The sequence below is a fragment of the Piliocolobus tephrosceles genome, chromosome 11, assembly GCF_002776525.5.
Source record: "Piliocolobus tephrosceles isolate RC106 chromosome 11, ASM277652v3, whole genome shotgun sequence".
Taxonomy (NCBI): domain Eukaryota; kingdom Metazoa; phylum Chordata; class Mammalia; order Primates; family Cercopithecidae; genus Piliocolobus; species Piliocolobus tephrosceles.
The window spans coordinates 64,924,282-64,941,471 of record NC_045444.1 but is presented as its reverse complement, the minus strand read 5'-3'; the positions used below and the strand labels follow the sequence as shown (position 1 = coordinate 64,941,471).

Here is a 17,190-nt window from a genome sequence, read left to right as displayed (position 1 = left end):
CTGGAATGAGCAGCAGGTGGCGATGTTGAGACGGCATTAGGAACATCACTACCTGCTGCTTGCTGTAAACCAACCACTGGATTCAAGTGGAGTGAGCCGTATAACTCAAGAATCTGATATACTTCCTATTCTTTTTAGAGTTTCCTAATGTGTTTGGTGAATGAACCTATTTGTTAAGTCACTTAGCAGAATATACAAGTAAGTGTCAGTTGTCGACATTGACTAATAGCTGATTGGAGAAGAGTTCCTCTAATTATCAGATGTTGACAAGACTTATGAGAACATGGCATGACATATGAATTTAGCACCTATTAGAATAACTCATCTCGATCCTCCAAATTATTCATCCTTCGGGATTATATATTATCTTATTTATTATACTTCTAGCGTGTTCACAGAAAACAAGCTATGGTTGATATTTATTGATCACCCCAAATGTATTTATCATTGTTAAGGGAATGTAGTTTGAATCTGAGATAAATATATCATATGTTTCAAAAACAGAATGGGATGAGCCTGTTTTTACAGGACTGCTGCAATTGAACCCAAAACTGTAAAACATGACTGACTGGTCATAATGTATCATGCCCTATGCCTTCCATTCCCAGGTGCATGATTTCATTGAAGAAAGCAAGCAGAGGAAACTGAGGACAAATCCATTTTATGAACATGGTCTGATTTTTGGGTGGTCAGTCTGAAAGCAAAGATGAAGCAAAAGTTGGGGTGGCCAAAGAAACACACAACAAGTAGTTTGAAATGTAACAATTGTCATAGCTTCCTTTGTTTCTGCCATAGCTATTGAAACATTAATGTCCTTTAAGAAGATGATATTGCTTTTTCAAGATATTTACAGTGATACACAGTAATGCTTATAGCAACATCACTGTTTCAGATGCAAACATGGAATTTGGTACACTTTTTTCATTTGTATATATATATATATGTGAGATATATGTGATCTTACTGTTTTCAAAATAAACACATTTTAGGCCCAGCTGATGAAAACAATTAATCAAAATGGTCCAGTTGTTGTATAGATTGAAATTTTAAAAAACCTGCCCAAGTGGAGTACCTAAAAATATTATCCAGAAGGAATTTATTGAGGTGATATAAATGAATTCAAGAAATAGGATAAATTTTATTAGGTATGAAGGAAAATGTAATTACTTTCAGTTTTATAATTCCTCAGCAGCCTGTCTTAAATTCCTCTTTTTCAGAACAGCTCTCCTTTCTCTTAGAAATAACTAAAACCTCTTATATTCCCTCCCTCTCTTCCTCCATGTTTGCGTTCAGCTAATGTGTTGTGTTCCTATTCTTGCCATGCATCAGATGGGTATTTAAGCAAAAGCAATGAAAGATATAATCCCTGCTTTCCAGACATTCTCAGTCAAGTTTAGACAAGACACAAAGGAACAGAAGTGCGCTGGGTTGTGGGAAAGCTATGATGGAGTAAGCCCAAAGCATTAGGGCACACAGAACGGAGACCCTTAACCTGGCCCAGGGAAAAAGAGTTAAGGAAGGCTCCCCAGAGGAGGTGACCACTGAGCTAAGTTTTTCTTCTTCTTCTTTTTCACTCTTTCTTTTTTTTTTTTTTTTGGGAGACGGAGTCTTGCTCTGTTGCCCAGGCTGGAGTGCAGTGGCGCAATCTTGGCTCACTGCAACCTCTGCCTCTTGGGTTCACGCCATTCTCCTGTCTCAGCCTCCCGAGTAGCTGGGACTACAGGCACCCACCCCCATGCCCGGCTAATTTTTGGTATTTTTAGTAGAGACGGGGTTTCACCGTGTTAGCCAGGATGGTCTCGATCTCCTGATCTCGTGATCCGTCTGCCTCAGCCTCCCAAAGTGTTGGGATTACAGCTGTGAGCCACTGTGCCCGGCCTGAAATAAGTTTTAAAGGATGGGGCAAGAAGGGTCAAGGAAGGGCTGGATGGTACAAAGTCATGCCATGTTTGGGGACCCTAAGATAATTCAAGTTGCCAGGAGTATAGTATGTAAACCTAAAGTGATGAGAGACGAAGGTGGTAGAAGCAGGTGGGGAGATCAGGAAGGGTTTTGAATAGCATGCAAAGGAGTTTCTATTTTATGCTGAACGTGTCTTTAAATATGCAGAGATATTTAAGAATTGAAAAAGCAATGATGATGCAAACCTCACCACAAGAAGCAGATGATGTCTTAATTTACCTTCTTTCTGTACTCTCTCTGGGAGAATGATGACTGTTGGGTTTAGAAACCTTTGATTTTAGAGCTCAGAGGCCAGGCTATTTAAACCACAGCAAGCATTTGATAAGTATGGCTGTTATTAGCATACAATTATGAAAATAGAGATATCATAGAAAAGTTATAGAAAAAGAAACACCTTTAACATCTTAAGTGTCTCATGAGGGCTCACAACTCAGTTCATATCTCATAGTCTGATAATCAAGCTGTTCAATTTTATTGTCCTCACTCATGAATACCTTTCACATCTAAGCTGTCAATGAATTTCTAAGTTAAGAGTGTATTAATTGGTTTCTCTTCTATGTGCAATATCAGATTGTTGCATCTCTCTGGTTTCTCTTCTATGTGCAATATCAGAATGTGTAAACACATTCTGGCTAGTATTACAGTTATTTCAGGGTAGATTCCTTTGGCTAAATTAAAATTTCTTGAGGGTAAGAAACATGTCCTTTTCACTTTGTGCTCACCAGAACAGCTAGAACATTGACTTCTAGTTAATGGGGTTAGTTCTGTAGTTTTCTTCCTAATTCTTATACTAACTAGAGCAGACTAAGAGCTGTGAAATATTATAAACTCTAGAGTTTCAAGGCCAACATGAAATTGTTCCTTGGAGATTATATTAATCCAAGGTACTTGGGACTTGACCATTTTGAAAGAAGATAACTTAATTACTTTAATATACAAGGAACACAAATTTTAAGCTTCATCTCTGCATCGTATCTGAGAAGGCAGGTCGTGCTGTGTAAAGGGCTTGTCATCTACACACAGTGCCTCCTCTGAGACATCTCCAGGCAGCACTAATTGCTTATTTTGTATCATTTCCATACTATTTCTCTGTACGCCTTAGAGAGAGATTATGTCCTAATCTTTGTGTGTCACAGATGTTCAAAAAACTTTTGTCGGATGAATGAATAAATGACTGGCCATGTGACAAATCAATTTACATTTTGAGCTTGAGTTTTCTCTTTTCTAAAATCAGTCTAATAATCCTTATCTACTTCAGAGAGTCTCATTCAATAATGAAAGTTCTTATAATTAGTGATAAATTGTACACAATCTTTTTTTGGATAGAGTTGGAGTGTAAAATAAATGGAATTGTAGGGTATTAAGTGAAAAATTAGAAATGTTTGCTAGCCTGACACTTTGCCAAAATAATAGTAGATTTTGGAGCCCGGATGCCTGTGTATGAATCTGATCTTGGACATTTATTGGCTGTATGACCTTGGGCAGTCGCTTAACCTCCCTGTGCATCTGGCATTTTTAACCTGTAAAATAGAAGTACTATTGGTACCTTACAAGGACATTGTGCTAAGTAAGTTAATACATGGCTACAGCACAGGACTGCTAAGCACTCGCTAAGTGCTAGCCATTATTTTGTCTTCATATCTCTAATGTGATGTAATGCTTTTGTTCATTTTCACGTTCCCAGCACATAGCTGAGTACATAGTCTATAGATTCAATGTTTTTTGGTTAAGTGAAAAAATAAATGCTTAACACATTATAAATGGACATTTTCTATATTAATATTTCCAAGATCGTCTTAAAGTCATCTAGGTCAACTTAGAGAAAAGAAACCAGAAATTATAAATAGTGACTAGCTGCCTAAAGTGCTATTGAATACGTCTAGTTGTATTCCTCAGAACAAAGATGGTCGATGCATAAACTTCCTCCATTCCTTGTTTATAAAATGCTTCAGATACATACCACTTTCAATCCCAAACCTCTTTTATTCCAGTGTTTTCTCAGCTTTCCAGATTATGAGACAAAAGCTTCCATAGGTGCTAATGGCATTTAATACCTCTCATTAATACCATGAATTCACCCTGGAACAAGGAGGGAGCCCTGGGGTCCAGCAGCAACTGCCATTGACAGGCAAGGAATAAGCTGGAGCTGCAGCAAGAGAGAGCAAATATTGGGAGCTTAAAAATCACATCACCCCTATACTCTGGCCTTCATGGCATTTGAAAGCTTGGGCAGATATGGGGAGGGAACCACCAGAAGTTCTCTTCAGGTGATGTATAGAAAAGGAAACTGAAGCTTTTGGTCTTTGTAACAGAACCTAAGGGAAATTTCGAATCTCTACAGGTAATGGAATCTGGTGCTCTAATTAGAAGCACTAATTAGACTCAACTCAGCACTTAGCTGAGTTTTGTGTTTTTGGTTGTTACAAGCATTCCAACGAAACTCTCTCCAGCCACTAGACTCATGGAAGGAAATTTTCTAGGTTCTGCTGTTTTCTTTCTGTTGTTGTTCCTGTTTAATGTTGACTCTCTTCAAATTGATTAGTCAAGAAGCAAACAACTTTACTTATTAAACACCTTTGTGAAACAGCATGATAGAATTCTGCTAGATGACTCACGGCTCTTGTTTGATTTCGTCTTGTTGTTATTTTTAAAAGAATGAAATGTGCCTTGTCCTGATACTATCTCTGTTTGACTTGGTGCAGGCTGCCTTGGGTCCTGTACTAAACAAGTGAAAAAGGAAAGGTCTTTATTGGTTTTGTGAAGAACAAACACCAAGCAACTCCTTAGTCTTTACCAAAACAAGGCCGAAAAGAGCTGATTGATCTTCTTATCTGCCTAAAAACTGAATAGTACATATAAAATGGTCAAGAAGAGCTAGGAACCAGAGGGATAAAATATTACCCGTGTCCTACATCCTTTCTTCCCAATCCAGTCGTAGTAGCTTTATTTGACTTGCACATATAAGGTTTGAAGAAAGAGAGGTATGTGAAGGAAAAATGACTAAAGGGAAAACACTACTTCCAAAGGAGTTTATATGGGGGTCACAGTGTTCTTAATGCCAGAAATAATATGTTCTGTACTGTGTGTGCAGCAAAGGGAGTCTTTCCAGGCTGGATCCAGTATATCAGGTTCTTTAGGGATATGGTAAATAGTAAAGCACGCAGTTCTATTTTGAGGGTAGATCAAGTGAGAGCAATGATACTTAGCTCATTTCTGGAACTGGCACATGGACCTGGCAAATTCTGCATGGGAATAAGAGAGATGAACTTTGTGTATAATTCAGACAATCACAGACAGTATAGCCTTCTTGAAAGTAGCTTCCTGTTAAAGTCCAGAAATTTAACTCTTATTTCTGTGTCTACAGATTATTCCTATTAGGGTTTGGTTAGGATTGAGGTCAGTATCGAGCCCATTGTACCAATAGGTATTCTACATATGTATTTGTCGAGCTAATGAAGGAATAAAATCACTTACCTCCTTTCTACTGCTGTAGCTCTATTAAGTGTGATACATAGAACAATTTATAGTAAATATTTTCCTTACACATTTGAGAAAAAGCTCTGGAAGATAATTTGACTATTTTGATTCTCATTATGGGCTGTCTTTGTCCTTGATATATCATTCCCTACTTCTAGTGAATGCTTAGTCTTTCAATTTATTTCCCATTTATTAGGAAGTAATACTTTTATTGCAACATTCAGGAGGGGGTGGAGTGATACCACACAAGTATTCAATGACCTTGTGGTTTTAGCATCTAATTCCAATAAAGATGAGACCAAGGCCTGAGGATTTGAGAGTGGCAGATGTTCAGTGGGGCCACAGAGGAAAAGCCCGTGTGGATGAATGACAGGCACCAGGTGGCCATGCACTTCTCAGTGACTTTTTAAAGATGGGCTCAATCAATCAAGATTTAGAATAACAGCCAGTATTTTCCAAGTACCTACTACATGTTTGCCATGAAACCCACTTACTTTTCTATATTTTTCTTCCTAATTCTCAAAACAACAATCATGACATGTATTAAGGTTATAGTGGCTTTATATTAGAAAATGGGGTTAAATGTGTAAGCAAGAAAAAGCACTTTGGAATTTCCTATTCTTTCTCCATTCACACTGAAAACTTTAGAATTATCTTAAGGGAAGAAAGGCGAGAAGGCTCTCACATTTACATACAGACTTCCCTTTTATTTCTTCCTTTAGTGTAGCTCAGGGGTTCTCAATTCTAAATGTGAATCCGTGTTACTATATGCACTAATTCACATATGTTAAACTTTAAGGGTGATTTAAGGGAGTTCAAGACGATTTTGACTATGCCAGATTTTTGCTTTAGGCATTGATTTTAAAACTAACCCTCAGCCGGGCGCAGTGGCTCACACCTGTAATCCCAGCACTTTGGGAGGCCAACACAGGCAGATCACAAGGTTAGGAGTTCAAGACCAGTCTGGCCAACATGATGAAACCCATCTCTACTAAAAATACAAAAATTAGCCGGGTATGGTGGTGTGTGCCTATAATCCTAGCTACTCAGGAGGCTGAGGCACGAGAATCACTTGAACCCAGGAGGCAGAGGTTGCAGTGAGCTGAGATCACACCACTGCACGCGAGCCTGGTGCCAGAGCGAGACTCTGTCTCAGAAAACAAAACAAAACAAAACAAAAAACCTAACCCTCAATTAACAACAAACTCCGCTTCATTCAAAATAAGCAATACAAATTGTAAAATGTATTTAAAATTTTCAGAAACAGTGCTTATTAGCAAATGATGTTTCAATGGGTTATGGAAGGATAGAGAAAGTCATTAAATCATCTTCTTTCCCTCCCTCCTTCCCTTCCTCCCTCCCTCCTTTCTTTCTTTCTTTCTTTCTTTTTTTCTTTCTTTCTTTCTTCCTTCCTTTCTTCCTTTCTTCCCTTCGTCCCTTCGTCCCTTCGTCCCTTCTTCCCTTCTTCCTTTCTTCCTTCCTTTCTTCCTTTCTTTTTCTCTTTCTTTCTTCTTTCTTTCTTGATGGACTTTCACTCTTGTTGCCCAGGCTGGAGTGCAGTGGTATGATCTCGGCTCACTGCAACCCCTACCTCCCAGGTTCTAGTGATTCTCCTGCCTCAGCCTCCCGAGTTGCTGGGATTACAGGCATGTGCCACCACACCTGGCTAATTTTTTTTTTTTTTTTTTTAGTAGAGACGAGGCTTCACCATGTTGGTCAGGCTGGTCTTGAACTCCTGACCTCAAGTTATCCACCTGCCTTGGCCTCCCAAAGTGCTGGGATTACAGGCATGAGCCACTGTGCCTGGCCAATCAACTTCTTTTCTAACATCAACATTTTGTTGCACTCGGCTCCATTGCCAACCTCAGGAAAGCAAAAGAATCAGATAAAGAAGAGTTCTTCAGGTTCAAAGTTTCTTTAATTAAATTCTCTTTCTTTTACAGTCCTATAGTGTAAGAGAAATCTCTCAACCTTTCTCTGTATCTTTTCTAACCTATAAGAAGGAAAAGCAGAGACATACTTACTTACAAAAAGTAAGTTTTAAAATCCCTCCTTTTCCACCCAAAATTACAACTTTATCTGAAATAGCCCTTCCTTCTTAAGCCTTCCAAGGTAATATTTTGCCACATGGTACCACAGCCCAGGGTTTAAGAGCAGTGGTCTCAGAGTCAGGAAATGGGGTATAAATCCCAAATTCACTCCTTGGTAGAAGTGTCACTTTCTGCAATTTGCTTAACCTCTCTGAGACTCCGTTTTCCTAGCCATATATTGGGCATAATTTTGTACTTCCTCTTAGGATGGTTAAGGAGAATCTGGAACTAAGCAGGTGTTCAATATTCATTGACTGAATAAGAATTGTGCAACACACAGTATTGAAGCAAGCACGTAGTCTGCTCTTATTAAAATATAGTTACATTTAAATAACTATATATATTTATATAACTATAATATAACTATATTAAAATATAGTTATAACTTCCTCTTTGCTGCTAAATAAGTGAGAATGATTTTGTTTTAAACATTCTAAATAAACAGAATTGCAGCATGGGAGACATGAGGACATTGGTGGGAAAATAGAATATCAGTGCATAAATAGTAAGACACTGTTTGAGTGATTTCATTCATAAATACAAATTTTGTCCAGTTCCAATTCTACCACTAGATCTCACCCCCTGAGATGGCAGCAGGTGCAGGGGCATGAGTGCATTTGTGTACCTCCATGACCATAGCCTCTACATTTGGCTTCGCCTGTGTTGCCCCAGCATCAGCTCAACCTTGCTTGCCTGGTCTCCTTTAGGTCTTAGTAGTACTGGACTCATGAGCCCATCTATTCTCATGTCTTCTGGTCTGGGATCCTTACCTAGGGTCTTCTGTGGGGTCTTCCTGCTCTACTCCTGGTCAGCTCCTGGCAAGCTCACTGGCTTCCAACTCAGCAACCCAGGGAGGCTATACTTCAAGGCCCCTGCCTGACTGTTAGGACTATTTTCCAGATTGGTACGGAACATTCCCTAAGGTGGCTTCTTCCAATAGTGCTAAAGGGCAATGTGGCAAGACCTCCCATGCCATTCAGGTTTTCTTCAATGTACCGTTTGTTCTCTAGGTCGAAATTATTCCTAGAGACATTAGGTGAGATACCAGGAGACCTACAAAGATGACTGCACTCTGCTTTCCCTCTTTCTCCTCACATTCCCACGGTCTTCTTTCATTGCCTTTGTATCATACACTCCTCCATGTTAATACCAGCTAAGCCTTAATGGCCCAGTGGCTAACTCCTCTCTACTTTATGTTAATTCTGTAAGCTTAATCCTGCATGCTGGGTTGTTGATCTGCTAATAAAGGAGGAAAATAAAGGAATTTGAAAATCTTCTCTCAAGACAATATCTTGGTTTGCAAGGCTATGTTTTTTCTGCATAATCCTATTTATGCATGTCAGAAGCTAAATATTACCTTGGTCTTACTCTTTGCAAGGCATCAGAACTTGCAAATCAGAATTCTAAACTCTTCTGAAGACAGATGGATGCATTGGATGGAGTAGGCTGAAGGTCTTATATCTGCAAAAGCAAGAGAAAAAAAGGACATTCATAATTTCTTGGATATTTTCCTACAGTGTTTCAAGAGCAAAGTGGAATTTACTGGGAAATTTCCTCTAAAGAATATTAGAGAAACATTCTTGCCATAAAAACCTGCATGATATATTTAAATAACTCATCTATTATTTGTATACAGTATAAAATGCACAAAATAAACCAGACTGACTCTCCAAATTCTATGCAGTTATAACTCTTTGTGTTGTATAGATGCATTCTCAGTGTAAACTATTTTGGTGATTTTATGATATTGACATTTATTTATGCTGAACTAAGCTATGATCAGTTTCCCTAAATGGAACCCTAAAAAACTATACAGCTGTTTTCGAACAATCTTCCAAGATGAAGGTGGTTGTTTTTTGTTATAATGAAACTAATAAATTGTTTGGCCTGGTTTAATTGCTAGTGTTTCGTGTACACGTTGATGTAGATTTTAAACAAGAAAAGCAGAAAATGAAAGTATGTTTTCTTTGGCAGGCATTTGATGTACTTGGAAGAGTTGAAGCTTACCTTAAGCTCCTTAAATCAGAGGATTTAAGTCTGGCTGTTTTGGCAGCGAGGCATGAGGAATTACATAGAAAAATTAAAGACTGCACAGCTGATGCTTTGCAAAAGGGACAAACCTTAATCAGCCAAGTAGACTCCTGCAGGTGAGTAAAGTTGATTTCTTTCTCAGTGTAACAAGCTTTTTCACAGTTTCCACAATCTGCTAAAAAATAAGATGCATGATTGTCTTTTTCTGGTTCTAATGTTTTGCTGCATTATGATATGGCTTAGAAGGATCTATTGAAGTTTGATCAACAGCTATTCTGAACACAGCCATTGCTCATCCAGAAGTGAGGCCATATTCTAAGCCTGGAGACTTACATATGCTAAAGCGTTCTGTTCACTCATTTCTGAGGCGGGGAAAGAGAATGGACAAACTAAGAAATGGAGCTTTAGTTCCCAAGGCTTTTCAAACCCTAGCATCTTTATGGAATAGCTCCTTCCCTTTGGTTCATAAGTCTTGAGTCTATCCTGTCCTGTTATTTTTCTTACTGGAAGAAAATAAAATACCAGAATTTCCTTCCACTTAGACCTTGGTGGCTCACCATGCAAAACCCTAGGTAAACAGTGACAATTATTAATCCAACGGCATGGGCACCAGACTCCATGCTTTTGAACAATGCTCTAGGTGGGCCTGTTTTATGAGCACATTTGGTGAATGCATCAGTGTTGAGCTTAGGGGGTATGAAGAGAGAGAAAGACCTTGAGAAAGAGAGAGAGAATGCAGTAGGAAAGTATGGGAAAGATCAGGGATTGGAAGACAAAGGGGAAATGACGGAGCAGATAGTGGAACGCGTGTTGACCAGGAAGAAATGAAAGCAGGGCTTACATTTTTGACAGAGACAAAAAAATATTTTTTATAGATGGGTTAAACCCAGTTTTTCACCTTCCATGTCTACAATCTCCTTGAAACTCAAAGACATTCAGTTTGAAGAACCATGAAATAGGTGAAATGTGATAAAAAATCATTTTATTTCTGTTTAAATCCTTGTTCTGTTCTATTTTAGATGTGTTTAAAGGTGTTGATTTGGTAACTTTGGGTTTGGGGAACATTCTTTCCAGAAGACAGTCTGAATCTGGACAGAGGTATTTAACCCAGCATTTCTGATATTTGCTACAGGACCATGCATGACTAAGATTAGAAATAATCCAAGGTCTTCCAATAAAAGCCAAAAAGTTGAGGCTATGAAGACAAGGGATTCTCCCCTTTGAAAAATGAATAACTGTGTTTTTTACTAAGTTTCTTTACTTTAGCTCCAAGCCATGCAGTAGGTAATAGAGGTGTCCACTAGGCTTCAGGAGTTTCAAGGTGTTCCCTCCCATCCAGGCACAAAATATGGATACTGGAACTCCTCCTTCTCCTCTTTTCCAGCTTTTCCAGAATGTATAAATGTCTTGAGCAATACAGAAAACGTCCTGTGGGGTGGAAGAAGCACTTATTGTGCCTAGACTCGGGGTACATGTTGGACATTGATTTGAGTCATATGATGACTGAATTAAGTGGTGAGGTTTCCAGTTACAATTTTAAAATGGTCCAATCTCAGTTTAACAAATGGGTCTCAAAGCATGGACAGATGCTATTTCTCTGGTCAGGCTACTCTTTGCTTGTGACACGTTCCCTGGCTGTGGAAAGGTTCCTCTCACGCATGGGGAGATCACCATGTAGCTGAAAACCTCTGCCCAAATCTCCGGAGTTCTGTTGGTGGGTTACTCCTTCCTGTCTGGTACCCTGCCCACAAATTTGAGATGCCTTGACTCAAAGCTTGATTCCTCTCTTCTCAACTCAGCAAGAACTCTGGGCTCTGCTTAGGTTCCACCTCTCTGAGCTTCAATCTAAAAATTACCTTCCAGGCAGTAAATTAGTGCAATCATAAGGCTCATCTCATGTATTTTCCTTCTCTAACCAATCACTGCCCTGTGCTACTAATTGTTCAGTGTCTGAAAACCATTGTTTCTGTACTTATTTTTCTGGTTGGTTAAGGTATGAGGGTAAATACAGTCCCCGCCTCTTGACCAGAAACTGAAGTTCCCGATTCAGTTGTGATGCTTAACTCCTGGAGTTAGAAAAGTAGTCAAACTTTTTACTGCTGCATTTTATCCTGTTTGCTCTAATCAGTAATTCTTTGTTTTTCAAAACTTACATATAAGAGGAAAGCTGCTTTTATTTTATATACATTCTATGTTTGAGTTTTTATTGACTATTTTTAGCCATCATTTTGTAATGGCTGATATGTTTATTTGCTTCTTTATGTGCCAAGAGTGGCGCTGTCTCATTGAACTACAAAAAACAAACAAACAAACAAACAAACAAAAAACTCTATGAAATAGACATCTTCATTTCATAAACGGGAAACTGAGATTGAGAGAAGTTAAGTTTAAATGTCATGGCATTGTTTTTGACACTCCACATGTATGAAATTAAACTCCCTTGACACTAGTCTTAGTTTCCTTATCCATACCAGTTTTCTTTTTACCTCTTTTGCTCTTTTTGGTCTTAATTTTAACATAATTATCATTTTTCAAAGAGACAGCTGCAATCCTGTTTTTCGTGATGCAGACTGGTTTCAATAGAAGAAGAAATAATTAGGTACCATTTCAAAAAGCTTGAATTAATGCTTAGGTAAGTGGGTTTAAGAAAATCTTTAGCAATATGGTTTCTGTCAACATTGTAGTTCCAAAGCATTTGGTTTCCTCAAGATTTTATATTTTATAAATCAATACTATCTTCATTTTGCAGGAGGAGCTGAAGATAAAATAAAATTGTTTCTTGGCAAAGGACATTTTTGGATTCAGAAGGTAGATGTAGAATAAAAACCCATTAAAAATTGAACTGAAATGCATTAGACTGTCAGTTGCAAACTACAGCCATACATTGCTATTGACCTCAATCCCATGTATTCTGTTTGGGATTTGCTCCCTTTCCTCATCTAATAATTTATGTGCTCAAAGAACTGAATCACCATCACAGGAAAGAAATAGAATGTAAGGATAATATTTCAAGTTGCAGCCACTGCTGGAGTGAAGATGGAGTTTAGAATGCTGGCAATGGAAATCAATGTAAATTTCAACAGAGCAAAGCAGATATTGCTGAACATCATAGTAGCTTCTGAGACTTCTGAGTGCCAGCCACACTCATGGGACACAATATATTAAGGTTCCTATTACCAGACACCAAAAAACTGGTATGGATAAGAAACCCAAGACTTCATGTTAAAGGAATTTTAATTCATACATTCTGAGCGCCAAAACAATGCCATGACATTTAAACTTAATTTCTCTGAATCTCAGTTTTCCCTTTGTAAAATGAAGATATACATTTTATAGAGTTTTTTTAAAAATTGAATGAGACAGCACCACCAGTTGAGCACAAACTCACTTGTTTGTTGAGCCCTGTCTATGTGCACCACCATCAGCACATAGAGAGGGCTTAATAAACAAGTACAGTGATACATCGTTTAACAGTGAGGATGCATTTGGAGAAATGAGTCTTACATGATTTTGCTGTTGTGTGAACATCATAGAGTGCACTTACACACATCTTACCACACCTACACATACTTAGACATGGTATAGCCTACTACATAGCTAAGCTAGCCTGTTGTTCCCGGGCTGCAGACTTGCGCAGCATGTTACTGTATTGAGTATTATAGGCAAATGAAACACAATGGTATTTGTGTATCTAAACATAGAAAAAGTACAGTAAAAACACAGCATTATAATCTTTTGGGACCACCATTGTTGATTGAAATGTTATATGGTGTATAACTATACTTTTTTACTTTCTATATAAAGAGCTTAAAAAAATACTGAGGGTAATAGGGTTGTTTCAAATGATTACAGCGCAGTCAGTTGTATCAAACTGTATTCATTTTCACTAACTGGAAAGGTAATATTTGAAATAGGGAAGATAAACACTTACCTTAATGTAATAAAAAGCTTAATTTAGTATTGGGGCAGGTAGGAATTTCAGAGGCCCTTTGATCTGATTTTTTTTTTCTGTTAGTCAAAAAATAGGACCTCAGAAGTTTACATTTATCTGAGATGAAGCTTCCTTAGTAAATCTGAGACATTTTCATTACTGTTCGGTAATTACTACTTTATTAGGAACAGGCCTACACTGTTTTACTATCATGCAATCAAATACATTTGAAGTTTGAGCAGCTTCACAAAGCAAATTGTGGTTATTTACATGTTTTCTTACCTTTTTTATTTCCTACATTTAATCTGATGATAATTCTGAGTCATTATTAAATAGTTTTTATCTTTTTGGAGTACAATATCTGTCACATAACTACTTTAATTTTAAAGGCATTTTAGTGCATTCTTTATGATGCCTAAAAGTGTATGCAGTAACAGTTGTCTTAGTCCATTTTCTGTTGCTGTAGAAGAATATCTGAGACTGCCAAGTATGTAAAGGAAAGAAGTTTATCTAGCTCATGATACTGGAGGCTGCAGAGCCAAGATTGGGTGGCCACATCTGGTCAGCTTCTGGTAAGAACCTCATGCTGCCTCCTAACATGATGGAAAACTGGAAGGAAACCAGTTATTTATGAAAAAAGGGCAAAACACAAGAGGCAGCCTCGCTTTATAACAACCTGCTCTAGTGGGAACTAATCTATTCCTGAGAGAACTAACCCAGACTTATGAAAAATACATTAATCCATCTTACTGACCATTTTATTTACCTCTTGAAGACACCACCTCCCAACACCACCTCATTGAGAACCAAGCCTCCACATGAGTTTTGGTGGGGACGAACCATACTTAAATCATAGAAATGGCCAAACGAAGACTTATAGTGAGGTTAAAAGCCCCTGGCTTCCAGCCTTCCTCATCTCTCCCTAAGCATCATCCTCGAGAACCAAGTCTAAAGAAAAACCAAAGATGGCCTGCTACCAAGCAGAATTTTGCATTTATTAAGACACAGGAATCTGCGGTGATTGGAAGTGCTGGGTGCAGGACCTTGTGTGAGGGTAAAGTTTTCTATAATGGGACAAAAATGAGGGACCTCCTTTTTTTCTCGCAGTTCAGTTACCAATTCAGAGCTGAAAAACATACAAAACCCCAGCAAGACCAGGCTACCTTGTGAAGTATTCATTTGCCTTTCCCGTTTGCTAAAATTAACTTATATAATTTACAAATAAACTTGCTTCAGACTTAACTCAATTTCTACGCCTGCCTAAAGGACTGTATAAGTTTTCATTCTACCTCATCATGGTGGATTTAAGCTTATATGCCTTATCCTAACTGAATATTTTGCTTTGATATAACTTTAAGACTTACCTGTTTTGATCCAACACTTCCTGCCTTCTTAATGTAGGTCTTCATATTTTCATATTTTATAGAGACATAAAACAGGAGTTCATTGGATTTTGCTTTCTTTTCCCACAATTTTCATTTGCGTTGGTTACTGCTACTTCCTTTGGTTAATATTGTGCATGGTTATGAACTTTTTGGACAGAACATGATCCATTTCTTCATTTGTTTATTCAGAAATATTTATTGAGCATCTTTTGTAAATCAGATGTTCCCAGGCATCAAATGTGACAGGAGAAGTGTCCATCTTCATGGTGATTATGCTATTCTGGTGGTAAGAAATAACCAACAAATAAATCAAATACCTAAGATGCTCTTACCCGGGGATGAGTACTATGAAAAAATATAAAAGGGAAATGAGATAGAGTGACTGAGCAGGAGATCATTTTAAACATTGTAGTCAGAGAAAGACTCTCTAAGAACAAAGGGGGTTACCCTGTAAGTAGCCGGGAGATGAGTGGACCAGGCAGAGCAATAGTAAGGGTGCCACAGAGACAAGTGTGGTGTGACTGGAGGAGGGGGTGGCAGGGGGAGAAGGGTATCAGACAAGACTACAAAGTGATGGGGGAGGTACACTATGTTCAATGACTCGTTAGCAATAATGGCAAACACTTCTGTGCTCTAGACATAAATTAATTTAATCCTCAAAACCACCCTGTGAAATGGGTACTACTATTATCATTGTCCCTGTTTTGCAGATGAGGAAACTGGGGCACAGAGAAGTTTAATAACTTGTCTATTGCCTGTAACCTTGCAGTCAGAGGTTGTGTGAGTACTTAAGAGCTGATCTGAACTACTATTAGGTTACTAGCTTTTTGTCTTTCTACTCCTTTCATTCAGCTTTAATCAATAACAAGAAGCCTGTAGCTAAATGAACATGGATCCTTTTTTAAAAATGTATATTTTAGTGCACTGAAAATTTACTCCAGCTTCTAGCTTCAGCTCAAGTCCCAACTTCTCTGCAAAGTTTTTCCTTCTTTCAGTTCATTTCAGAAGTTATTAAATGTACATATGAGCATCTTATATGACATAGCAGCACCAGGCCTCAGGGACGATCAAAGCTGTATAAAACTGACCCCAAATCCCCAGAACCTGTCCCATGTCCAGTCAGGGAGCGGCGCATCAAGGAAGTGTGCTCCAGGCATGAGGGGACCATGAGTACAGTAGGTGTTGGGGCCACTTCTTCAGAGAAGAGAGACACAATCCTAAAGCCTGAGATCAGGACAGGCCAGGTGAAAGGGTGAAATCTGAGAGGGCTATGAACAGTTGCTGTATTTGGTAGGCTGAGATGGGGTCTACATCTTCAAGCCGAGATGAACTGAATCAATACCTACCACATAATAGTTTATTTGAATTCCTTTTTATTTGTCATGTCTATCTCATGGCTTCACTTTTCATTCTGTGCTGGGCTGAATCACTCTTTAGTTATTTCATTTGTGACAGTATCATGTCCTCATTCAGACTATGATATCACCCCAGGGCTGAAACCACCCAAGAAACCTCTTTTTACCTTCCTTAGCTTAGTATTAACATTACTCTAGTATTACATACTGGGTGACTTGATTTGAAATGTTAAGGGGTTGGCATGACATTGAAGGAAAGCCCTTATCATAATGAAAATATTTACAAAGATCTTAACAAACAAAAACAATCTCCATTCTCCAACAAAGCAAACACATTTCCTTTGCCCAGTAGATTTGTCTATGCCTGCATTTTATATGAACTGTACTAAGCATTTAAGAACTTAAAAATAACTGCTTTTAAAAGAGTTTGATGATGCATTTAGATGGTAAATGTCAGATAGTGAAATTTAGGAAATTACAAAGTTGAGTTCTTCTGACAGTCTTAACCCAGCCACTTTCCAAATATTTTCATGTCTATATTAAGCTGTTCTTTTTAGAGGCTGGGTAAATGTCATAACTGCAATCTTGGCTTGTTAACACTGTTAAAGATTTTATCATTCTGAAACTCTTTAGTATGAAAAGTACCAAAAGCTCACACTTTCCATTAAATCCAGGAGTAACTACACTAGATTCTCATAAAGTATCTTTACCACTGCATTATGAATATATTCATTTATAATGCTGATGATGTGATGTGAAGTAGCAAAGATCCCAGAGTAAAAAGATCTGGATCCACAGAACCACCAGAGGAAGGCTGACTAAAGAGGCAGAAATCCCTGCCCTGGGTGGTTGAGGAGTCCTCTCATATTACAGGGTTTAGGGAGAAGAGGACAAAGAAAAGAGACAGAAAGAGATGTGAGGGGACATATTTATGAACAAGATGCTCATCACAGTGCTAT

General features: G+C 38.2%; 1 protein-coding gene and 1 long non-coding RNA gene across 2 annotated transcripts in view; one reads left to right on the top strand and one right to left on the bottom strand.

Annotated features, from left to right (window-relative positions):
• The window catches only part of CCDC141 (coiled-coil domain containing 141), a 208,812-nt gene that overhangs the window by 128,831 nt on the left and 62,791 nt on the right, over nucleotides 1-17,190 (top strand). The window contains exon 8 of the mRNA XM_023212346.1: nucleotides 9,504-9,676. Coding sequence (XP_023068114.1) covers nucleotides 9,504-9,676 — 173 coding nt within the window. The remainder of the gene's footprint in view (nucleotides 1-9,503; nucleotides 9,677-17,190) is intronic.
• On the bottom strand, nucleotides 8,885-15,461 carry LOC111542783. The gene is made up of 3 exons (XR_002731660.1): nucleotides 14,856-15,461; nucleotides 9,650-9,735; nucleotides 8,885-8,990 (listed from the first exon to the last, which is right to left on the bottom strand). It is a non-coding gene; the product is annotated as an uncharacterized LOC111542783 (long non-coding RNA).